Source organism: Eulemur rufifrons, chromosome 29 (assembly GCF_041146395.1).
Source record: "Eulemur rufifrons isolate Redbay chromosome 29, OSU_ERuf_1, whole genome shotgun sequence".
In the NCBI taxonomy this organism is placed as follows: Eukaryota; Metazoa; Chordata; class Mammalia; order Primates; family Lemuridae; genus Eulemur; species Eulemur rufifrons.
The window spans coordinates 63,321,583-63,348,060 of NC_091011.1; the positions used below are offsets into that span (position 1 = coordinate 63,321,583).

The window sequence follows — 26,478 nt, forward strand, 5'->3', positions numbered from 1 at the left end:
GAAATCAACAGTCTGGTTGATGGGAAGGGCTTATTTCTGGTCCTCCCAGGCTCCTATTTCTATAAAAAGAGACTAATTTGATCCCCAGCAGACTCTCCATACTTCATCAGGAAGTTGCCGTAAGTCTCTGGGCCTTTTCTAACATCTCTGAATCTTACTTGACTTAGCAGTGAAAATAAGGCTATTACTGCTGAACTCTTAGGGTTATGGTGGGGCTTAAATAAGATTTCACACGTGTGAAAGCTCATTGCTCATCCTACAATGTGTGGTGCACGTGAAAGTATGATGCTCATTATTTCTCTCAGCCATCAAAAGTGAGGCACAGTTTCTGCTTCTCCCCCACTGCCACACAAACACCAGCTGTTCATTTCAGAGTTAGCAACAGCAAAATGTCATCCGCAATAGAGACAGAGTCCAAAACACCAGAATCATGGGCTCCTTAGTAGCTGTTATTTGTTTTTAACTTTTTATTCCAAAATATGACTGTTCCCCAAAAAATCTTGACCTTGATTTTTCTTTTCAGTCCTTCATGGAATGGCCTTGGAAGCATCCCTAGCACAGATATCTACAAAAGTACCAAGAATTACAAAAATGTAAGTGCCTCTGTGAGATACTGGCTAGACTTGGGTTTATGAGCCTGGAATTTCAGGAGTTGCATATTTCTCTTTTAGCACATCTGGTACAAGGTAGCTAAAGGGGGAGACTTCTGTTGGGAAAGTCCATTAGTCCACAGAGAGTGTCATGAAGACTTTTGACCCAATGTACCTCCCGACATCCATGGCTTGTATGAATTTTGTCCATGGTAGCTGGATATCATTGTAATGTAAAATCATTGTAGGAGGAATTTAAAAATAATAGGCAATTAAATTATTTCCAGATGTTCAATCAAAATTTTATTTCTCTACAATATAATTCTTCTATGAAATTGCCTAAAATCCTTTTAAGATTTTCCTTATTCAGTTATAACAAGAGATTTTCAAATTCTCTGTCACCAAGGCCTTATTTGACATTTTGCTTTATCCTTGGAATTGGAAGAAATAATATGTGCTATAAGAAATGAAAAACAAAGAAATTAAACATCCCACTGATGAGCTTGTGTTGCCTGCAAATAAAATTGCTTAGTGATCACTAGGGGAAACAAAGATGAAAAAGCAGAGAAAGTAAATTGAGAAAACATAAATTTAGCTAAAAAAAAAATTTAATGTGAGCCTAGGAAGTTGTCTAATTTTACCTTAAACGTTAAAGAAATGTTGGACACTGAACCTGGAATTTTAGGAGCTGCTACTTATTTCCACAATCTTTCTGTTACATTCAAGTGCTATCAAGAGCTAAAAATCATTTCAGAGAATTTTTGGCTCTGGGCAAGGAACCCTAGACTGAGTTTGGGGTTCTGAGTTCTAGGCACCATCTTGGTGAGGTCTTGCCCACATCACTCGGCCTCTCAGGGCCTCAGTTTGTTCATCTGAAGCAGCTAGGCTAAAATTGCTATGATTCTATGATTCATGGATTTTATTTTTGGTGTGGCCATTGTGTACCAGGGTAAGAATAAGCAGATGACATTACAGGCCTCAGTTCCTGTAAATCTCCTTGATTTTGCTATTTTTTTTTCTTTGCTGCTTTTAAAGAATTTTAGCAAAATCAAGAGGGTCAATGGTATTAACTTGAGGCAAATCACGTCACCATTCTGAGCCTCAGTCTCTTCATCTGGAAATCAGAGGGTCAAATAATTACATCCTAAGGCCCTTTCTAAGTTTGACTTCCTATGGGACTGTGGAGGTCCCTGCGTTTTGGTAACCTATTGCCTCCCTGCTGGGATGAAGCTTTTATTCGAGAAAGGTTGAGTCTGCTGCCCAGCTCCTCTGAGCAGTCGTCATCTGGCTCTTTGCTGTTGACAACTTAAACAATAAGTGACTGAAAATGAGAGTCACACTCAATTGGGATTTATTAAGCCAAAGTCTGAAACACGCCCAGGAAAAGCACAAACCACAGAAGCACTTGTGGCCTGGGTTCTCCACAGAAGGAGCTGGGAATTCAGTATTTAGGGAAAGAAAGCGTATAGGGGAAAAAAAGAGGGGTAGGGGGTGAACAGTGAGGCAAAGGGTTACATTCTTATGAAGCTCTAAGTGTAGTGCCAGTAAATTACATTTTACATAAGATGAGGTGAACACTGAAGCAGGAAGTGGAGGAAATAGTCAATGACTAGTTTTCCCAGAGTGGACAGAAAGGTGATTGATCTTGTCCTTGGTCTGCATCTGTGGAGATAAGACTGTCGGGTGTGAAGCGGAACAGAACTCAGGTTCAAGAATTTATTTAGGCTGCAGTCCTATGGTTATAATTGGCCTGTGCTTGCTTTATAGGGGGCTATATATCTTGAAAAGTTTAGGGCTGAAGGGAATCAAAAATATTTTCTCCCAAAATACATTTCTTTGACATATTTTGAGACGGATGCCGGCAGGCAGAAATAATGCTGCAAAGCTGTCTCGTGAGGGGGAAATTTGCATCCTGTGAGAATCTCCATCAATGCAGCCAGGTCCTCCTAATCCGCTGTAGGAAAGATTAACTGAGAGTCTGACAGCTTTAAAGGTCTGAACAGAAATATTTACCATCTGTTCTCTCCGAGGGCTGTTACCCCTGAGCCTTTATGTGCATAACAAGACCACCTTTGCTAGCCAAGCTTCCATTCTCCCTCCCATAACCCCTCATGCTAACAAAAACCTGTTCAGTCATAATCCAAGTCCCCTCATTCTTCAAAAAGCCCCCTCCGTACCTCATTGAGGAGTTGAGTCTGGGGAGAGGGTGGCAGCGCTTTGTGACTCAGTTCCCAGGCTCCATTCTCCCTTTGGCATAATCAATTCTGAGGTCCTGCGATTTTATTTTTTCTTCACACTGAATAGCCTGAAATTTTATTAAATACTTGAGGCCTGCAATTGTTTAACTTCAATGTTTTTTAATGCCAGATTGAAGAACCTGAAGGAGTGAAGATTCTTAGATTTTCTAGTCCTATTTTTTACGGCAACGTTGATGGTTTTAAAAAATGTATCAAGTCCACAGTAAGTACTTCATCCCTAGAACTTTCGTTTCTAACCTCCTTTGAGACTTTATTCATTCTACTAGTATTTACTGGATACCAACTGGGAATGAGGCTCTATTCCCCTATTCCCTTTGTGTAGGGTATTAAGAATTATAACATAACATCCTTGCCCTCACATAATTTACAATCTATTTAGGGACAGAAAAAAACATGAGCTGGGCACAGTGGCTCATGCCTGTAATCCCAGTGCTTTGGGAGGCTGAGGTGGGAGGATCACTTGAGGCCAGGAGTTGGAGGTTACAGTGAGCTCTAATCATGCCACTTTCCTCAAGCTTAGATGACAGAATGAGACCCTGTCTCAAAAAAAAGAAAAAAGAAAAGAAAAGGAAAGAAAGAAAGAAAAAGAAAAAACATGTATGATAAAATTCAGGTAGCAGTAACTATGCCAGACAAAAGCATCTAGGCAGAATTTGAGTAAGTTCCAAATAAGCAGTATAGACAGTAAATGTTAAGAGTTCACTCTTTTTGCTAAGAATTCCATTTATTTAGAATGGCATCATGTTTAGAATGGGGAGGGTTGCCCAGTTGAAACAAAGAGTAAAAAGTGGTGGTGGAATATATAAGCAGGAAATTCTTGTCTTGAATACCATGCTGTGCTTCAAACTTGGAGTTTGCCTCTAGAGCAGTGTTTTCCTAAGTGATTTTCAGGGCAAACTGGTTTGGAGAAATGTTCATAGCTTTTCCAATAACAGAATGGCTCTGTGATGTCAGGGAAATTTGGAAAGCGCAGACATAAAGGTTATCTTTGCTGTTTTGTCTTTTACTGTCTTGGAGCCTTTAGGATGCTACTGTCTTCCCGGAGTCTCTGGGAGGGGGTAGGGTGGCTTGGTAGTGGAGGAGGATCCATTGCATCAGACCTTGCTTTTTTTTGCCAGATGTCTCAAGGAATATACCCCTTGAGAAGTAACATTTCCAGATAACAATTGCCATTAATAAGCATTAGGAAACAGGCATTTTAAGTAACTTGACATTTATTTCCAAAGGTTGGATTTGATGCCATTAGAGTGTATAATAAGAGGTTGAAAGCACTGAGGAAAATACAGAAACTCGTAAAAAATGGACAATTAAGGGCAACAAAGGTGAGACGTCTTTCTTTACCTCCTTAAATTCTGTCCTTTCTCTGATGAAAACAGTTAGATGCTCTAAAATTAAATCTATCCCCTTTGGTATCCAGATGTGTACAAGCACAGATGTCTTATGTATGTCAGAGAACAGCTGAGCTGGTCTTGCAGGCAACAGGGAATGGGAGGGAATAAAATGAAAACAGCAGGGTTCCCTGGAAACACAGGGTGTAATTTTTTCCCCCATCACGAATGGCATCTGTATAATTTTTGTATAATTTATTTTTACTGAAAGGAACAAAATAAGTATAAATTCAATCCCAGAAAATTACAATAGAAGGCAGTAAGTTCATAAACTCTTAGAGCTACTAACTTTTCCTCAGACACTGCTGCAAATATATTTCTTGGCAAAGTTCCACTATCTTCCAGAAATCAAGAGTTTCCTGGCTCCTCTGTGCTTCCATTTTTCTTCCTAGAGAACATCAAAGTTAGGGCTGAGATATAACTCATTGCTTAAGAGTTCATCCCCTTGATGTTTTGCTTGCTAAGGAACAATGTGTATAGGACTCTTAAATAATTTGAGATGAATGGTTGAAAAGGCATTTCACATCATTGGCAACTAAGTTGGCACTGTCTTCTTTGCTTAGAATGGCATCATAAGTGATGCTGGTACATCGAATAATGCATTTGAGCCTGATGAAGATATTGAAGATCCAGAAGAACTTGATATCCCAACCAAGGAAATAGAGATTCAAGTGGATTGGAACTCTGAGCTTCCAGTGAAAGTGAATGTTCCCAAAGTGCCAATCCATAGCCTTGTGCTTGACTGTGGAGCTATATCTTTCCTGGACGTTGTTGGAGTGAGGTCATTGCGGGTGGTAAGACTCTGGTTTTCTGAATTATAGATCTGGAACTTTGGCAACAGTGAAGTGAAATGGGTTATCCAGTCTTGCAGAAAAGCAAATGCATGGGCTCTGTAATTTTTCTAGGTGAATGTTTTTGCAATCAAGTGTAATATTTTAAAGCGCAGGCTCTGGAGCCAGACTACCTGGGGGAGACCCTGGCTCCACCACTTACTAGTAGCAGTGTGACCATGGACAAGTTGTTTAATCCATCTGTACCTCCATTTCTTCACCTGTAATATGGAGGTAATGATGGTACCTACTTCATAGGGTTGTTATGAGGACCAAATAAACTCATAGATATAAGGAGTTTAGAAGACTATCTAGGCCGGGCGCGGTGGCTCACGCCTGTAATCCTAGCACTCTGGGAGGCCGAGGTGGGCGGATCGTTTGAGCTCAGGAGTTCGAGACCAGCCTGAGCAAGAGCGAGACCTCATCTCTACTAAAAATAGAAAGAAATTATATGGACAGCTAAAAATATATATAGAAAAAATTAGCCGGGCATGGTGGTGCATGCCTGTAGTCCCAGCTACTTGGGAGGCTGAGACAGGAGGATCGCTTGAGCTCAGGAGTTTGAGGTTGCTGTGAGCTAGGCTGATGCCACGGCACTCACTCTAGCCTGGGCAACAGAGTGAGACTCTGTCTCAAAAAAAAAAAAAAAAAAAAAGAAGACTATCTAGCACTTAGACACCCCTCAGCTAATATTAATAATCATTATGAGAATGGAACATGGAACATGAAGAGGAGAAAAAACAGGCAAAAGTTTGTGTTAAGTATTACATTTCTATTTGTTATGCGAACTCCACTGGGAAAAGGAACACCAGGTCCATTGTAGGACTGGAACAACCCATCATTATTAAGAGGTTAGAGTAGGAAGCAGGTCAGGCATCTAGAAGTCAAAGCAGAAGTTGAGAAGCATGCAAGATGGAAACATTCATGATATCAGGAACTAGTTATGCAAGCTCAAGTTCATTAATTCTTTCAACAATAGATGTGAAACGTCTAATATGTGCTAAGCACTCTGCCAGATACAAGAAACTAGTGATGAAGTCGCCATAGTTCCTGCCCTCGTGGGACTAAGCAGTCTAGAGGGGAAGGCAAACATTTAGTAATCTTATAAATAACAACTGTGTTAAGTGCTCCAAAGCAGATTAAAGAGGGTTTCACCCAAAGGGCCAAATTTAGGTGAAACTTCAGGTAGGTATGAGAGGGTCAGGCAGAAAAGTGAGCAGGTTCAAGGCACCAGCAATCAGATGTAATAATATGAAACAGACTCCTAACTGAGGTTTAGCTTAGGCGGGGGCTTCTTGGCTACCTCCGTAAGGGCAGGAAATGATTCCAGGATGTGGGTAGTAGGTATGCAGGGTAGAGAAGTAATTATACTTGGCAAAAGAGTGTTAGAATATGCTGACAGGTTCTGTTCCAGTTTTCTTAGCGGATCTGGTTATCAGCTCATTTGAAAATACACTCTTGTTCTTTGTTGTGCATATTACTATAGGCATTGGCTTAGACCCATTGTAGTTGAAGTCCTGATTAACCATGAAAATATTTCTCCTGAACAAGTAATTGAATGCTACTGAATTATGGGCAGATAAAGTTATTCATTATTACAAACTCTCCTTTGTTATTGTTAGATTGTCAAAGAGTTCCAAAGAATCGATGTGAACGTGTACTTTGCATCACTTCAAGGTAAATACATATACCTACATATCTACCTGTAAGACTTTCACCTAAGCCCTTTCTCCTACCTTAGAATATGGGCACATAATGTCTGAAGGCCTATTTTTTCTTTTAAAGATCTCAATTGGCTTTATTTGCAATTCTAGAATCAGGCCATGCTTCATTCCATAAAATAGATTAAGTGTTCCAATGAGCTGAGCAGAAGAGGTTGGTCTTATAGACAGAGAAGCGCTGAAGAAATCAAAAGCAAAGAACAAAGAATACATCAGTCCTTTCAAAGTTCCTTTCTTGTAAGTCTGGACAGGGAGACAGAATAATAGGGAAAATAATGGATTAACATTAGGTTAGGTCAGGCTACCTTTTTTTATGTAATGATTATAGCAGAGGAAACTTCATTATCATGCCAACTGAAGGTTTAAAACTGGTCTTTTTGGAAAGTTGGCTATTCTTTCTCCTGATTTCTCAGAAAGTCAGACAACAATTTAGTTTAGGTTTGATGACTTGGAACTTTAGCATGGGTTTCTGATCTCAGCACGTCATTTATAGGTTTTGGTGTCTTCTTCATTATCATGAGTTTCTTTGAGTTTTCCTTGACTTAACTGGGCCTTCCCTAGAGCAGTAGTCTGAGGTAGGATCAGCCTCCTAGAGCAGCGGTCCCCCACCTTCTTGGCACCAGGGACAAGTTTCATGGAAGATAATTTTTCCACGGACCGGGGTGGGGAGGGTGCAGGGAATGGTTTCAGGATGATTCAAGCACATTACATCTGTTACATTTGCAGTAGCTCCCCAGTGCTAGCATCACCACCTCAGCTCCACCTCAGATCACCAGGCATTAGATTCTCATAAGGAGCACGCAACCTAGATCCCTCGCATGCACAGTTTACAGTAGAGTTCGTGCTCCTATGAGAATCTAATGCTGCCACTGATCTGACAGGAGGCAGAGCTCAGAAGGTGATGCCAGCGATGGGGAACAGCTGTAAATGCAGATGAAGCTTTACTTGCTCCTCCGCAGCTCACCTCCTGCTGTGCGGCTCAGTTCCTAATAGGCTACGACAGGTACAGGAACATAGAAAGACTCCCATCTCAAAAAACAAAAATGGAACTTTAAGTCAATGTCTTCCCCATTGTAAAAGTTTCTAGTGGTTTAGGTGCTGAGAGGGAGAAGTCCTTACAAGTGGAGATTTCCTTTATAAATGTAAATTCCTTTCACAAAGCGTTTCCAAATAGCTAGCTAAATGTCAGAAAGTTGTTATTTTGGAGCCATTTGTTTGATAGGTAGTCTTTTCAACTTGCTTGTTTCTTAATTGGATTACCAAGTTCAAGGCAGAGACATTTAATGGATAAATTAGACTACCGACTTCAGGGTAGGGCCCTTTAATGACCAGGACAAAGAATAAGTGGTAGGAACTTACTGGAGCTTCCCTCAAAGCCCATCAGTCCCAGTGGTTAACACAGAGATTATTATCAGAGGGTGGCAGCCTGTTTTGGAGGGCTTGCCTCAAAATCTTTGGGGGCAGTCCCTTTTCTAGTGTCCTTGTAGTTTGCACAAATGGCAACACATGTTTAGAAATTGTTGTTTTAGGGGTCACTTGTTGGAGAAGTGCCCTGGGGCAGACCTAAAAGTCATTCTAGGTTGTTGGTTGCCATGGAGCCGAAACTGTTGGAAATGGCTTTCAAAGGGGTCATTTTCAGTCTTTCAGGCTTTGTCTGGCCCCTAAGTGGATGAGGTAGGGCTTGTCGGGTAACATATTCTGCCTCCTTTACCCATTTTTGGGCTTTCCCCAGTTCCCACAAACATGTGTGTTAACGGGTAGAGATCAAGGACCTGGTGTCATAAGTTCCAATGAAGGCCCTGAATCCTTCAGAAAACTTCTGAAGGTCTTCCCTAGGTTTTGGAAATTTGGAAAAAAAAAAATTCCCAGATCTTCATTTTTGTCTAGGGAGTGTAAGTCACTCGGGGACTATTTCCTGAATTTTCAGGTAGTTCTATCGTATAAGGAGACTGTTTAACTGTTTTTGTAGAGAAGAAAGGCAATTCAGACAGAAAGTTAGTAGACTATGAAGATTCAGGCAAAGTAGGATAGAAGGAAGCAGCAGGCGTCAGTTTTACCATCCCTGGTATGGGGGATATCTTGCATTTCTAGCTTTTCATTAGCTGTTCACAATGACTCTTTTAAAAAGCCTTTTTTTGTTTTATTTTTAAGAGATGTGGTCTCTTTATGTTGCCCAAGGCTGGAGTGTAGGCACGATCATAGCTCACGGCAGCCTGGAACTCCTGGGCTCAAATGGTCCTCCCTCCTCAGCCTCCCAAGTAGCTGGGACTATTTTAGAATCCTGTTGTCTCTTTGAGCCTTCTGAATGCCAGTAAGCATCCCCTTCTCTCTGCCTAATTCAGGAGGCTAGGGATTCAAGTGCACTTCTTAGATGAATGGTCTTGTTCATCTGGACTGTTGCACGTACTGGCCATTGTAATTCTGAATGAGATTTAGTAAGATTGATTTTTGCGGCCGGGCACAGTGGTTCACACCTGTAAGTAATCCTAGCACTCTGGGAGGCCGAGGTGGGTGGATCGTTTGAGCTCAGGAGTTCAAGACCAGCCTGAGCAAGAGCAAGACCCTATCTCTACTAAAAATAGAAATAAATTATATGGACAACCAAAAATATATATAGAAAAATTTAGCTGGGCATGGTGGCACATGCCTGTAGTCCCAGCTACTCGGGAGGCTGAGACAGGAGGATAGCTTGAGCCCAGGAGTTTGAGGTTGCTGTGAGCGAGGCTGATGTCATGGCACTCTAGACTGGGCAACAGAGCGAGACTCTGTCTCAAAAAAAAAAAAAAAAAAAAAAAGGAAGATTGATTTTTGTCACTTTTGTAAATATCTGTAGCTCCCAGGGCCAGAAATCTTGTACAAGGAGAGGCAGGTCTACCAGAAGGTGAAGTACTCAGCTCCTTAGAAATTAGAAATCCCATTTTTATGCTGGATCGTGGGTTTCTCAGAGCTGAGATGCTCTGGCTCAGAGATCTCCTTGACCAACTTAGCAAATGATTTACCCGTTTCTGTCTGACCCAGTCAGACACCTGAGTCCTCCCTTACCTAAGTGTGCAAGAGAAAAGAATCCACATACCTGCAGATTCTGAAAGCTAGCGCCCTGCGGTGGTAACTACTTACAGCAACTGCTGTCAGTTACCTTTAAAACCTTTTCTGCCAGTGACTAGATCACGGCAAATGCAAAGGATGTGCCCTGCCACGGCACAAACTAACCTTAGCACCCCAAGTTAAAACACTGTCTCACAGAGCAAACTAACATTCGGTGTCCCGAGAGCCATAGATCAGGGTGTGCAAATGCAAAAAAGAGCAGAACTCAGACCTGAGAGGGATTCACAACTCTTGGGGCTCCATGAGGAAGACACAGTGCCCCTTCAAGGGGTTAGTGGGGCCTTTTCCTGTGTTCCTCAAGGGGTCCTGGGATCATGAGCAGTCTCCTTCAGGCCCCTTCATGGTGGCCAGATCTGTCAAAATACAACACATTTAAAGATCTCCATTGGCTTCATTTGCATTTCTGGAATTGGGCAACACTTCATTCCATAAGATAGAATCAGTGTCCTCCCACATATTTTTAAACTATTTTTTAAAGTGCAGTATAGGGTAACATAAAACTTGTCATTTTAGTCACTTTTTAGTGTACTGTTAATTCAGTGGCATTAATTACATTCACAATGTTGTACAATCATTGCCTGTGATCTATTTCCAAAATTTTTCATCACCACACACAGAAACTCTGTACACATTAAGCAATGACTCTGAGAACATTTTTGAACCCCAAAGGACATTACTTCCAATTTGTGCTACAGACCTGATAATACATGGGAACGTATATCCTGACATTGGTGCCAGACCAATGGGGGCATTGTTAGGAGCAGAGCAGAGCTGGAGATGACCGGGACCCCGCAGAGTAAGAGGGCTCTCCAGGGTGTGAGTCTCTGTGTCAGTGTGTGAATGTACGTGTGTAGGGAGGTGCTAGTGCTTAGGCTGAATTCTCTAGAAGCAGAGCCAAGAGAGAAATTCTCCAGAGAGGGGCACAGCTGTGAACCATCAGCCGCTGGAGGATGGGTACACTGGCCCGGCAGAAGGAACATGGTCGTGCACCAAGGCTGACCACCACCATTATGGGGTAACCATTCTGTGTGCTTCTAGAAAAGAAACTCAGTCTAGAGCAAGGTCACATTTGGAAATGAGACAGAAAAAAAAAAAAATTAAAAGGAGGAGCTACAAAACCTTAGTATTGGTTGATGCTACAAAAATATCTTTTCCTAGAGACTAAATATTTTCTTTCTTTTTTCAAGATCATGTGATAGAAAAGCTGGAGCGGTGTGGATTCTTTGATGACAACATTAGAAAGGACACATTCTTTTTGACTGTCCACGATGCTATACTCTATCTACAGAACCAGGTGAAATCCCAAGAGGGTCAAGATTCCATTTTAGAAACGGTAAATATTTAAACTTTCTACGTATATGTCTCTCCTAAACTATCATGATTTCTGTAAATGGCAAAAATTACACAAATGTAGGCTTGAATCCCAGCCTGGCTGTTGGATTTTAGGTTATCTGCATAACTTCTTGGAACCTCAGTTTTTTCATCAGGAATATGGGAGTAAAAAACATTCACCTTGCTGGGTAGATGTGAAGACTAAATAAGATAGTTTATAGGAAAGTACCTGGTAGTACTCAGTACATGATAGTTCTATAATATATGAATTTACTAATAAAAGTGGGCATTAGCTATAATGCCTTTTTAGAATTTAGCACTGAAGCCAGGTGTGGTGGCTCATGCCTATAATACTAGCACTCTGGGAGGCCAAGGTGGAAGGATCACTTGGGACCAGAAGTTCAAGACTAGCCTGTGCAAAATAGCGAGACCCCATCTCTACAAAAAATAGAAAAAAATTAGCCAGGTGTGGTGGTGCACACCTATATTCCCAGCTACTTGGGAGGCTGAGGCAGGAGGATCAATTGAGCCAGGAGTTTGAGGTTGCTGTGAACTATGATGACACCATTGCACTCTACCCAGGGTGACAAAGTGAGACTCCGTGTCACAAAAAAAAAAAAAAAAAAGTAAAACAGAGCAAAGGTATCAAGTTCTTTTTAAACATGAAAATAGTTGTTATTTGTTTACACCCATTCTTATCTAAGATCTTAGGCTGCGAAAGCCGTAAAGACCACTAACCAAGAGTGTACCTACTAAATTAGACTCAATCTTGTTTGCAATCAGGGAGGTATTGTGAGTGCCTAGGATGTATTTATTTAAAATTTGAGACAGGGTTTCACTATGTTGCTCAGGCTGGTCTTTAACTCCGGGGCTCAAGTGATCCTCCCACCTCAGCCTCCCGAGTAGCTGGGATTACAGGCATGAGCCACCACACCCAGTGCTGGGATGGATTTTTTTTTTTTTTTGACCCTGACTAAATGTTAGACTGAATATAAGTGAATGCTTATATTATATACTTACTGGTCCACTGGATAGTGGGTTGAGCATTACTGGTGGCCTGTGAGATCGGGAACCTTATACTTTTGTATCTCCTCAGGGTCTAGCACAAAGCCCTGCATATGGTAAATGTATAGTGATGATAAACTTTGCCTGACCTGTGGTACCTTCTTTTCCTTCAGGAAGAGTCACTGTGTATTGTGGATATTGTGGCTGCGGTGATATGACCTTCTCCATATTTTATTTTACCATCGCAGGACTATGCCAGGACAGCCCCAACTTATAGTTACGCCCAGCCTCTACCTTTCCCATTATGTCAAGACCATTTGCACAGGGACTTAATCCTCTAATTCATTTCCACACTAGCAAAGAGAATTGGGTTATTTTTGAGATGAAAAATAGCTAAGTAGACCTGCAAAACATCATTCTAGCCTAGATACACATTTGGAGATGCTATGGAAATGTCCTTCTTTAAGCATATGAAAAAGCCCAAATTGTTCTTGGCTTCCTCTGTGTAGAAGATTAAATTACATACTACCCCTAAAAACCAGAACTTTTCTGAACAACCAACTTGATCCATAGACATTGGTTTCCATCTACAATAAAATTAATTTCCATCCCATTCAATTTGGGACTGTTTGTTGTCACCAGTCACAAGCCCTCCACTGTACATTCACTGCATGCTCGAGGCTGCACTAAGTGCTCTTAGCTTAGCCACTGAAAGAGAAGCGTCACTCATGCTGAATCATTTAGGCAGAAGGGGCGACTTGTTAAGAGGCCTACACTTCAGAGGTTGGAGAGCTGAAAAGGAGTTTAGACAATGGAGAATTGTACCGGTTCACATTTAAATGTGAACACATGATACAGGGAAACTTCCAAGGTGGGAAATATAAAAGAATGAGAAAGCTGAAGAGGACTCTGAAGTACGTAAAGCATGATGAGAAGCACCAGCAAAGCTTCAAATCATTTTCAGTGGAGTACCCGGTGGGTTGATGCTGTTATATTATATTTCCACTCTGTGCTTTCTTTTTTAAGATCACCCTCATTCAAGATTGTGAAGATCATCTTGAATTAATGGAAGCAGAGCTGATTAAAGAAGAACTTGATGTCCAGGATGAGGTATGGTTATTTTCTTCTGAAGAAAATAATTTGGATTATATCTTGAATAAATAGGGTATGCATATAGTGAATATATCTGATTAAGAACTGTCAGGGAAAATAATTCCAAAAAATACCAAAAGGGTGGCTTCATAGAAGGGGAAAATGGAAAACAAGAATTCTCCCCCTTGAAGAAATTAAGCACTTGGGGACATTTGGCCCCAGGCATATAGGATGATCAGCCACTGGCAGCAGCTAACGCACAGGTCCTAATTTTATACCTAAGCCTCCATGTAGCTCTCTTCCAAGGCCGTGGATAGGGAAAAGGTGTTTGGTTTAAAGTTAAAAGATTTCTTAGAAATCAAGTAGTCCAATATCCTAGCCCATGCAGAAATCCCTTCTATGACCTCCCCGATGGATGTTCACTTAGCTTTCATGTGACCATTTCTAGACATTCCAGTGATTTCTCAAGGGAGTTTGTTACATGGACTATAAATGTTAGCTGTGCTTACAAAACTGAACTTGGCCTTTCTGTCATAACCACCTAGTGAAACTGATCTCAATCTGCCTTCTTTGTCAACACAAATCTTTCCACTGAATAGCCCTTCAAATATTTGAGAACAGCTCTCGTGTCTCCACCAGAATCTCTTCCAGCCAAGACTCCTCTAATACCTCTGGCATTCCTCATAGATGCACAGTTTGTCGATGCTTCTTTGGCCAAGATGGGGACACAAAATTCCAATGCGGTCAGGCCAGCATGGAGATTATGCAACCATGACCTTCCTTTGTCTCATCAAATTAAAAATGTGTTTACTTTCATAATAGCTACATCAAAATCTGGGCTTCTATTAAGCAGGGGTCAACTAAAGACTCGGGCATTTTTTTTTTTTTTTTTTGTTGAGACAGAGTCTCACTTTGTTGCCCAGGCTAGAGTGAGTGCCGTGGCATCAGCCTAGCTCACAGCAACCTCAGACTCCTCGGCTTAAGCGATCCTACTGCCTCAGCCTCCCGAGTAGCTGGGACTACAGGCATGCGCCACCATGCCCGGCTAATTTTTTCTATATAGATTTTTAGTTGTCCAGATCATTTCTTTCTATTTTTAGTAGAGACGGGGTCTCGCTCAGGCTGGTCTCGAACTCCTGACCTTGAGCGATCCACCCGCCTCGGCCTCCCAGAGTGGTAGGATTACAGGCGTGAGCCACCGCGCCCGGCCAAGACTCGGGCATTTTCACACAAACAGTAGTCCAGCAGGGCTTCCCACTTATACTTATTTAATTGGTTTTTGACCCTAATGCAGGACTACACAGATTTCTGCAGATTGTATCTTGTTTGTTCCAGTTTATTGACGTAGTTTTGTATTTTGAATCTACCATCCATCATATGGACTCCCTCATCCAGCCACATTGGTGTCATACGCAAATCTGATAAGGATGACTTCTCTGCCTTTTTCCAGGTCCTGATAAAAATGTTGAAGAGAAAAACATTCAATCCCCCTATGGTAAAATCATGCAGCAGGGATGACAGGCAGGGATTTTTGTGGCAGAAATATATTGCTAGAGTAAAAATCACAGGCCCTGCATCTTAGCCTACCAGCTTAGAGAGCACAGGAAAATCCTTACTGAGCTGAGAAATCCTTTCAGCTTTAGTAGTTTATGACTCTATGAATATAGGGTAGGCTTAATTTGAATAAAAACTCATATATCAAAATTAGAACTTGAGAAGCTGCCACATTATAGGATATTTGTTGATTGCCACATAAAAGAATCATTCAGATAGGGTTTCTACAGATGGTGAAGCAGTATAGCAGAGTGGTTTCAAGGGTGTGTACTTTAGGACCAGACAGACCTGGGTGCTTGTACTGGTTCTGCTACTTACTGGCTGTGCAGCCCAGGGCGAATTACTTACCCTGTCTTAATTTTCGTATCTTCATGTATATAGAAATAATACCACAGAGTTGTGAAAATTAAAGGATGCATGTAAATTAACAAGAACAGTGTCTTGTACATAGTAAGTGCTCAATAAATACTAATCACTGCTTTTAAATAAATCCAATTAAAGTATGATGAGGTACAAAATTAAGTTTTTACCCTAGTTCTATTGTGATGATGGACACCTATGGTGAGTAAAAGTAAGCAACCAATACTATAAAAATGTATTTGTTAAAAAAATAATGTAGACTTAAGGAGAATTCAGTTACATCAACGCTTTGTTTCCCCCTTGCTCCCACAGGCTATGCGTAAACTTGCTTCCTGAAAGCGGGCTCAGGAGGTCTCTATGAGCAAGGACTGCAAGACAAAACTGACCCAGCAATGTCATTCTACACAAACATTTTCTATATTAACTATTTCTTCAGACTTGAAACACTCATTCTTTTTCTATAACATTTTTTTAAATCTTTGATTTTTTTTAACCCCTTAGCCATTGAAAGAGAAGCACTAAAATTGTTCTTACACTTTATTTATAAAATAAACAGCTTACTTCTAAAATGTGTAAAATGGTGAGGAGAATTATTCAGGTCATTCAGCAATGTCCAGATCTGCTGATGTTTTAATATGCCGTTGATCCCTCACGACAGATTTGCTAACAATGTTCATGTGGGTACTGGCGTGTCTCTGTTCAGCTGGAGTGAGTGCTGACCCAACAGCCTGTGGTCAGGTGAGTCAGGAATGACTAACCATAGAGAAAAATCAGTTTTTGACAGAACTTGATAGCCATGAGCTGCACTGATCACAGTGCCACACTCAGTAAATGCTGAAATGTAATTATTAATGCATTCATCAACCAAAACCTGCAAAAATCACTTTGGGGACATAATTCAAAAGTTTTTAGAATGCAAGTTTCGTTAGTACTTAATAATGAAGTGCTATTATATGGTAACCGGATATATAACTAAAATTCAGGATCTTTTTGATCCTGGAAATGGTTTACTTAAAAGCTACAGAACTAGGCTGATATATTTTAGAAACACTGATGCAGAGAAATGAATCGATGAGATTTTCATGGTTTATAGAAATCATGTTTTGATATGATAATCATGGATCACAGCTGAGATCAAAGAAAAGACCATGGTGATTAAAATGAGTTTATATTTTTTCTGTAAAATTTTGGCAGTATGTTGGCATCCATTAAAGTACCAAGAAAAATAAATAAATAAAATAGACTTTTAGCAGTATGTAATCTTTAACTGAACTCTGACCACTTTTCGAAAAAAATCTAAAAGTGAACTGCCTATAGGAGTCTATGTTTAAAATGAGTTTTTAAAGACAAAGCAATTCTATCTGAACATCATATAAAAAATTGATTTGGAATATATATTGAAAATACATAGGTTTTTAAAAAAATCCATATTTTAAGCTAAAAATTTTTATTTTAGATCTTTTGTATTTACTTAGTCTTTTCTGAGTGCCAACAGTTTTCTAGGTATTATATATCACATGTAGGCTTTGGTCTTAATGGACTATTTCCATATATGTCACGCTGGAGTAAATGAAGTACTTCATTCTAGAGAAAAATAAATACCCAGGTCTCCAATCGAGACAATGTCTTGCTTGATTGAGAACTACTCTTGGTGTATTCAGGGGATTGGTTCCAGGACCCCCACATATACCCAAACCCATGCATACTCATGTTCTGTAGTAGGCCCTGTCCAAAGGTAGAATGTCTTATCTCTGTTTTTCTTACTAAACACAATCAGAAATGTGCATCTACTTCTGAAGGAATATGATCAGTGACCATATCAAATTGTTTGATATCTGGTCACAGCATAACCAGGATTATATTGCTGGCTATCTACAGCAATACCTAATTATTATTAATATAATGGCAACAAATCATATATCTGAAGAGTATGTAATAGTCTTGCAGAAAATGAATGAATACCTCTGTTTAATAAAGGCAATATGTACTGCTCATTTTTTTTTTAAAGGAAATACCAAAGTTACATTTTACAACAAGGCTAGAGTTTTGTAAATTTTGGGTCCATTTGTGACTATATGAGACCACAGTTTAACTTGTTCTCAAGCACACTCTAGAATACTGTCTACTCTATGCATTTTGTGAATAGTAAGCATACTTTTAATTCTGTATTGTCAATGGAAATTTTACTTTTAACTTGTCTTTTGCTATATTTTTAACCTGTAGAATAAGATTTCAATATGTATATGAGTTTCATAAGTGAAAGAAAATGAAATCATGTACATTTAGAAATATTTGCACATATTTTTAAATAAATGTAAAGTTGCCTTCTAAACTACTCAGATGTATCTTTTCTGAATAAAACTATTAAATATAATAAAAAATGAGCCCAGTGTGGTGGTGCACACCTGCAGTCTCAGCTACTGGAGAGGCTCAGGCGAGAGGATTGCTTGAGCCCAGCAGTTGGAGTCCAGCCTCAGCAACATAGCAAGACCCTGTCTCAAATAAACAAACATACAAATAAATAAAATGCTATATTCCACGTTTGCTATTACCCTCACAAGTCACCATTTTGATGTAATCTTTATAGCTCTACTTCTGTTTGTGTGTAATTTCTTTTTGTAGATTTATCAATGCAATAAACAATGTTATGCACAAGTATTTCAGTCAAATCTTGTAATTCTTACCCAAATATTTCCAGCTTATTTTGTGCAATGGTTTTTATTACTGTTATTTTATTTCAATAGGTTTAGGGGCCCAAGTGGTTTTTTGATACATGAATGAATTGTACAGTTGTCAAGTCAGGGCTACCTGAATAGCATATATTGCACCCGCTAGATAATTTTTTGATCCCTCACCCTCCTCCCACCCAGCCCCCTGCTGAGTCTCCAACATCCATTATACCGATCTGTATGACCATGTATACCCATCATTCAGCATCCACTTATAAGTGCATACATGTGGTATTTGTTTTTCTGTTCCTGAGATACTTCACTTAGGAGAATGGCTTCCAGAAAGGGGAAATTAATGGAAGAAAGAGCAAAGAGGAAGGCTAAAATAAAAGGTGGAGGGAAGAAGAGAGAGTGATCAGGAAGAAATAGAAAGGAATAGTGGGGTAGAGAATTTGGTAGTGGGAAAAGAAAATTCAAATAGAGAATTGATTTCCAATACAATCACATCCTTTAAGAACTCAGAGAAGTGGTCAACATTCCCTCTCCCACATGCCACACCATCTTCTGAATTCTTGGTCCCCTTACCTGGCTCTTTTTATCACCCTCTAGTATGCTCTATAATTCACCTATTACTGTTGCCCTTCCTGCCTCCTCCCCTCTGCTAGAACATAAGCTCCACCAGGGCAGGGTTCTTCGTTTTGTTCTGAGACATATCCCACGTACTTGGAAGAGTGAAGCATGCCAGACACGAGGTAGATACTCAGTAAGGATTGCTGGATGACAGGAATAAGCTGCAGTCAGTGATGCTGAGTAAGGACCACATGGTTGAGAATGGCAGTTATCAAATCATGTAAGACATTCAGTTTCCTGACCTATTGGGCCTATTCCTGAGGCTTACTACAACTGACCTGCTTGCCTGCCTGTCGTACCTGCCGGTCTCCAGAAAAGGGGCTGGGGACACACTTGGATGCTAACAGAGAGTTTCAGGGAGTTGGAGGCCCTCTTAGTCTCTGTGTCCATTTTGAATATGCCGAGCAAGTTGGCCCACTTCATCCTTTCTTCAGGAACATCCCTGGGCCTGGACATTGAGGTACTGTTTTTGCATAGGCCATTCCCAAAGTATTGTTTTAGACCCAGTGCCCCAGTGCTCTGAGACACCTCCCCCCTCCTTTAAAACTTTTTATTTAGAAATAATTATAGATTCACAGGAATTTACAAAGAAATATATGGCAAGATTCCCATGTACCCTTCACCCAGCCTCCCCAAGTGTTAATATCTTGCATAGCTACAGTACAATAAAAAAAAAAAAAAACCAAAAAATTGGCATTGGTGCAAGCCATAGAGCTTATTCACATTTCACCATTTATACATGCACTCATTCGTGTGTGTGCGTGTGCATGTGTGTGTGTGTGTGTGTAGCTTTATGCAGTTTTATCCCATGTATAGCTTTGTGTAAACACCACCGCAATCAAGAAGCTTAACTATACCATAAGCACAAGACCCCTTCGGAGAGCCCTTTTAAAAATGTACTCCAAGCACAGATACACCACTCTTCCTAACTTCAACCCCAGACTTACAGCGGAACAGGGACATTCTGAGTTGGAGAAGTACTTCTGATATTATACTAGCTATGGCCAGGGTAAGTTGAACACCTCATATTCTACTGTAGAATTTGTTTGCAATGACTTTCAGTGAGTCTCCAATGAGAACATATTCTTTCTCTGCAACTTCATTTTTACCCACGGCCATCCCAGTCAGGGAGGCGCTCTAAGCAGCGCAGGAGGAGCAGCTAAAGGTCATCCTTTAGATGATGTGAAAGAATGTTACAAGTCCCTGTCCAACCAGCGCTACAAATTGGAAACTGTTTAGAAGGAAGACCAGGTACAGGTCTCTTCAAGGCACCTGTGAACTAGTGAAACTGCCCAACACTTGACAGTTCTTATCTGTGTGTTGATCAAAGTAGTCAAGCCTACCCTCCCCAGCTGAATTCACTTGCTAGCTTACCAATTTGTGGTAAACCAACACAGCGGGCTCCTTTAACCCATTCCCTCAAGGCTATACCATGTCCAAAACGAGGAGGCCTGGGCATCCTTCTATACCCTGGCCCAGAAGTATTTGGGTGAGTAGGAGAGGTCTAGACCATCAGAACACACAGATGAGCCCTGACCTTTCTCTAGCAAGTTCCCACTTAAGTGTGTAAGCGAAGGAAGTGGTGAGAAATGACGCTGGAAGGTGGACGGGGGCCAGATAACCAGGAGCCTTGTATACGGTATTAAGGAGTTTGGATTTTCTCCTCTAGTCTGGTAAGAGATAAAAGCAAAATGGCTGGGTTATGTTACCTAGCTAATCCAGTCAGCTGATCTGGGTATCCAGAAATGAACTCAGAAGGTACAATTAAAGTAGAGATGAATGAGGCTTTTGTTTTTTAGTTTCCAAGGAGCAAGTAAGAGATGAAAGCAGATGTATTAGCTTTTGTGATTTAGAAATAAAAGGCTTGCTCCATGGATGTGATTTTTACTTCCATAGTTTATCCTTTTAAGATAATTTTAGTATTCTATTATTTATAATCATATGAGGCATTACTCTTATGATTAGGAAAAGAATGGGCTATTTTAAAACATATAAGGCAGAAGTAGATACCGATTGAAGATTGTGGCATTAATATTTCCTTATAAGCATGTTGCTGTTTCTAAGTGAGAGTCACTGTCTTTTTTCTGGTTGTACTTGCTTGTAATACAGGAATTTTTTGGTCCCTAAAACAAAGGAAGAGGTGATTGCTTAACATGTCTGTTTAAACCAGTTATTAAACATCTGTGACAAAATACAAGTTCTGGCAAAGGAGTGCTCTGTGCTTACTGCCACCTTCTCCCAAATAGTTAAAGGGCTTGAACCTTTTTTTTTTTTTCTATATATATTTTTAGCTGTCCATATAACTTCTTTCTATTTTTAGTAGAGATGGGGTCTCGCTCTTGCTCAGGCTGGTCTCGAACTCCTGAGCTCAAACGATCCGCCCACCTCAGCCTCCCAGAGTGCTAGGATTACAGGTGTGAGCCACCGCACCCGGCCTGCTTGAACCTTTTAATTGGAAGTGAAGCTCTGCTCTCCTCTTTCCTCAGCCCTCTTCTCCTCATTGGGTTGACCAGAGACACAGCCAGCCACGCAGGGTGAGGAAGCTTAGGCTGAAAACCCACGGGGGTGGGCGGGGGCAGGAAATATGGAGGCCAAACTTGCCTGCTTCAATAGCTGAAGCTAGTTTCTCTTTTTAGTTTGATCTGCTTCCGCCCACCCCTACCCCCCACTCCAAGGCACAAGTTTTTCCGTCAGTTCCTCACCCATTCCTTCCTTCCTTCATTTACCAAATGTTTACTGTGTGCCTATTTTATAACAGGCACAGAACTAGGGGCTGACTATTCCGTGAGTGGTAAACAAAACAGAGTTTCTGTTCTCATGGAACTTACAGCCCAAGGTGGGAGACGATCAATGAGGAAGTTAACATACCTATAAATATATAATGACTATTTGCAGTAGACACTTTGGAGGTGACAATTGGAGGGTGATGACAGAGAGTAAGTTAGGAGGCTGGCACACTCTCTGAGGAGATAGTATTTAAGGAAGGCGTTGGCTTGTGCAGATCTGGGGAAGATGTTCTCAAGCAAAGGGAACAGCGCAGGGAACCGCCCTGAGGTGGCCGAGAACTCAGCTTGGCAGGACTGGAGCATAGTGGGAGAGAGGGAAGGGGAGCAGGGCCCTACACATTCAAAAGTCCATAATGGAAAGGCACTGAAAAGCTTTAAACCGGGAAAAATATGGTCAGATTTGTATTTTTAAAATATTATTCTGGCCGGGCGGTGGCTCAAGCCTGTAATCCTAGTACTCTGGGAGACCGAGGTGGGTGAACCGTTTGAGCTCAGGAGTTCGAGACCAGCCTGAGCAAGAGTGAGACCCCGTCTCTACTAAAAATAGAAAGAAATTATCTGGACAACTAAAAATATATAGAAAAAAAATTAGCCGGGCATGGTGGCACATGCCTGTAGTCCCAGCTACTCAGGAGGCTGAGGCAGGAGGATTGCTTGAGTCCAGGAGTTTGAGGTTGCTGTGAGCTAGGCTGACGCCACGACACTCACTCTAGCCCAGGCAACAGAGTGAGACTCTGTCTCAAAAAAAAAAAAAAAAAAAAAAAAAAAAAAAAAAAAATTCTGAGAGGCTTGTAGACTCGTTTCTATGTGCAGAGTATCTCTCTCAGGATACACAAGGAACTGGTCATTCTGGTTGCCTACAAGAAGGAAGTGGGTGGCTGGCGACAGGGGCAGGAGGCAGAATTTTTACTGTAGACGCTTTATGAACTTCTGATTCTGTACCATAAGATGGCACTATATGTATCCCAAGCCTGGAAGCAGGAACAGGAGGAAGGCTATTGCAGATGTCCAGGACATATCTGAGACGTACATAGGAAAACTTCGTGATCAGACTGTGTGAGAGAAGAAGAGGGAGGAATTAAGATAGTTCCTGTTTTTGGATTCTGGATTGAGCAGCTAAGAGGATGATGATGATAATTACTGAAATTGGGGAGAGTTGAAGAGGGACAGTTTGGGGACATTGGCAGCCCCAGAGTTTCTATTTAGGAAGGCTTATTTTTATGGATGGCCAACTAGTTGGAAGTAGGGGCTGAAAGAAATTTGTTTTAAGTACTTACTTGCATCGCATTTGTATCACTCAGGATAGATTTAATCATACTGCAGTGACCTAAAACACACACGTACTCACATGTCTGTGTGCACATACACCTCAGAACTAAAAAAAGTAAAAGCCTTAGTGACTTATACAAGAAAAGCCTTTTGTTTGGTTTTGGTTTTTTTATTGCTCAATATTTGCTGTGAGTCAGGGCAATTTTTCTCCATGTGATGGCTCAGCATTCCAGGCTGCTTTGATGTTACATCTCAAACAGGATCACCTTGGTACAAAAGAAGGCAAAGAAAAAAAAAAGAAAGCAAGGAGAATTGTGAATCTGCTTTAAAATATTCCCACCCCGAAGTAATGTGTAACTTTCACTCACATTTCAGTGGCCAAAGTAAAAGAGGTAGACAAACATAACACTCTCAAATGACTAGGAAGGGAAGGAGAACTAGAAATATTGATGAGCACTAATAAAGTTTACCGTGACGCTTTACATCAGAATGAAAAAACTTCAAATGTCTGTATCAAAGAACAGGGTGAAGGTTATGGAGAGAGGTAGAGCTTGGACCATCAGTGAACACCCACACTGTTCAGTGTTGTGTTTTGTGTGTATGCGTTGGGGGAACCCAAGAATCCCAATTTTGGACACGTTGAATTCAAGATGTTTTCATCCAAGTGGAGGTATCGAATAACCAGTGAAATCAGGTCAGAGGACAGATCTAAACTGAAAATATAAATTTGGGAGAATAAAACATATATATCTGCAGTTGGACAGTGGAAAGTGAAGCCTAACAAGAGTGGTCTAGGCTGGTGTGGTAAGGAATAAGATTGCCAAAGGAAATGTTTAGAGAATAATTAGAAGAGATTTACCCTTTTAATTTTGCCAATTAAAAAAAAAGAAGGAGAGTGCTGTGGACAGAGCCCTGCAGACAAACAAAATTAAAGGGTTGTTTGGAAGGGAAACTGAGAAGGAACAATCAGAGATGGAGGGGGAGAATCGAGCAACATTATTAAAACTAAGGGAAAAGAGCTTTAAAAGGTATGTGTGTTTCCGTTCTTATCAAAGCAGAAGGCAGACCCTCCACTCGTGCAAGATCCCCTTCCCTTCTGCATCTCAACTCCTTTTCTCCACTGAATTATTCTTATTAACATTTAACCACGTGCTGGTGACAGCTCTCATCTTATAAAACAAAGCCCACCTCTTTCCTTCTTTCTAACCACCATTGTATTACAAAGCTCTAGGCACATGGGTACCTTTCAGTTCCTCCAATGTTCCAAGTTCTTTAGCACCTTTGCACTTACTCTTCCCTCTGCCTGGCTTTCCTTCCAGGTTTGACTAAAGTTAACTCTTTCTCATCTTTCAGGTCTCAGCTTAGATATCATCTTCCAAAGAGGCCTTCTTTGACCCCACTTTATAAACCAGTTCTCCATCCCCACCCGAGACCCACAGGTGCTTCCTATCACATTGCCCTGCTCTATTTCCTTCATAGCATTTACAATTCTCTGAAATTATTGTTTAATTATTTATATGTTAGTCTAACCCCCAAAAAGCAAGTTCCAAGAGGATACAAGGAAAGCTTAGTTGGGGAAGGGGGATGAGGATTGGGGAGCATAAAGAGTGGTCATTCCCTCCCAAAGTGTCACGTTTTCAGCAATTTGAAGATAATGCTTTTTTTTTTTTTTAAGAGATAGGGTCTCACTGTGTTGCCCAGGCTGGAATGCAGCGGCACGATCATAGCTCACTGCAGCCTCAAACTCCTGGGCTCAAGCAATCCTTCTGCCTCAGCCTCTAGAGTAGCTGGGTGCGTGCCACTATACTCGGCTGATTTTCTTTAAAATTTTTTATTTTTTAGAGACAGGGTTTCACTGTGTTGCCCAGGCTGGAGTGCAGCGGCACGATCATAGCTTTTTAAAAATTTTTTGTAGAGACAAAGTCTTGCTAGGCTGGCCTTGAACTCCCGGCCTCAAGCAGTCCTCCTGCATAGGCCTCTTAAAGTACTGGGATTACAGGTGTAAGCCACTGCACCCGCTCTTTAAGATGATATGTTTACAGGAGAGTTGATACTATGATGAAACTAACTTTGAGTAAGCAATCTGAAATTCAGATTGTCACACAAGCAGAGAAGTTAGTCAAAGTGTGGCCCCTTTATAAGGGCTTGCTGTCCCACCAACCAATGTTGTGGAGCTCACCATCTCCCTTGTCCTGGCCCCAGGCCAGATAACTCTGCTGTTATATTCTGGCTACACCCTTGGGGTAACACATCACCTGTCTATACAGCACAGGGCCTAGAACAGTGTCTAATGTATAGTAGGTGCTCAATAATTATTGAATAAATGACTGAATAAAGAAATAAAGGTCTATGAAGTCAATGGTTGTAAATCTTGCAGGCAGTTTAGCTAGGTTTGCGCTGAAATCCACCAATGATTTTGATATGAAGGAGTTCATTGGTAACCTCAGCAGGGACATTTTCAGTTGAGTATTGGCAAAATGGCCAGACTGTGGGGAGTTGAGAAGAGAGTAGAAAGAGAAGAAAGAACGTGAAGCCAGGGAGACTGCTCTTTCTAGAAGATTGGCTGCAAAGGAGAGAAAGAACAGGATAGTAACTATAATATGCAAAATGAAGGGAGAGTTTTGATTTGTTTTAAAAGGCAGAGACTTCAACTTCTTTTATATGCTTAGAGAGCAAAGCCAGTAATGAAAGAATTTAAGATGCACAAAAGGGACTAGGTAACTGATGGTATGTGGACAAGAGGCAAGAGGGGATTTAACATGGATGGGACAAAAACCTCCCTTCCTCTGGGATAGGAAAGAGGCAAGGATGGGCTGGGGGAGGGGGTGGAGAGGCTGAAGGAGTAGTCCTGCCTCTGCCTGTTTCCTAAAACAGAAAGCTCAGCCTAGACTGACTTTCCAAACTGCTCTTTTCAACTTCCTTCCTTACTCAGTTTAATTAGGTTCTGCATTTGTTTACATCTCCTCTTCACTTTTGCCCTTGTATGCTTTCTTTTCTGCCAACTCTTCCCTGTTCTGGATCCGTCACCAGCACCTAGAAATTCAGCTGGTTCCAGTCTTCTGGAATCACTCTGCCCTTTGATACCCAAAGGACAAAACAGTCTATCCCATGAAACTGTAGGAATCCCAGGCTTTTATCCAATTCATCTGCATTAACAAGTGCTTCCACAATTTAAAACAGTTTATCACCTTAATTCTATAATTCAGTCCCAACTGTGTAATAATCCAGCCCAAAGATGGACATGGCCCTATCCTTTATTTCCTTAAGACATAACTAGGATACATTTAATAAGATTTTACTTGCAGGCCGGGCATGGTGGCTCACGCCTGTAATCCTAGCACTCTGGGAGGCTGAGGCGGGAAGATCGCTCGAGGTCAGGAGTTCAAGACCAGTCTGAGCAAGAGCGAGACTCCATCTCTACTAAAAATAGAAAGAAATGATCTGGACAACTAAAAATCTATATAGAAAAAATTAGCCGGGCATGGTGGCACATGCCTGTAGTCCCAGCTACTTGGGAGGCTGAGGCAGGAGGATCGCTTGAGCCCAGGAGTTTGAGGTTGCTGTGAGCTAGGCTGACGCCATGGCACTCTAGCTTGGGCAACAGAGTGAGACTCTGTCTCAAAACAAACAAACAAAAAAAAGATTTTACTTGAAGGCTTAGGGACAATAGAAAAGAATCATAAGACAGAAAAGTAAAAAAGTCTTGTAACCTAAATGTCCAGCCTATTTTGTTCTTGCTTTACTATGAATTCTCAGATATCAGAAAAACATCTAATTGCAAAAGCACTGTTGATCTTATCACATAGAAAAACTTCTAAAAACCTTACTTGAACTTGTTTGCTCTTCCAACCAAGGTGCTATACCTATGTAAGCTGTCTGCTTCCTTCTC

General features: G+C 41.0%; 1 protein-coding gene across 1 annotated transcript in view; it reads left to right on the plus strand.

Moving 5' to 3' along the window:
- The window catches only part of SLC26A4 (solute carrier family 26 member 4), a 48,618-nt gene extending 33,047 nt beyond the window's left edge, over window positions 1–15,571 (plus strand). Inside the window, exons 13-20 of the mRNA XM_069462177.1 lie at window positions 524–593; window positions 2,958–3,050; window positions 4,075–4,170; window positions 4,800–5,030; window positions 6,689–6,743; window positions 11,080–11,225; window positions 13,256–13,339; window positions 15,548–15,571. Of these exons, the coding sequence (XP_069318278.1) occupies window positions 524–593; window positions 2,958–3,050; window positions 4,075–4,170; window positions 4,800–5,030; window positions 6,689–6,743; window positions 11,080–11,225; window positions 13,256–13,339; window positions 15,548–15,571 (799 nt within the window). The remainder of the gene's footprint in view (window positions 1–523; window positions 594–2,957; window positions 3,051–4,074; window positions 4,171–4,799; window positions 5,031–6,688; window positions 6,744–11,079; window positions 11,226–13,255; window positions 13,340–15,547) is intronic.
- Window positions 15,572–26,478: the final 10,907 nt, after the last annotated feature.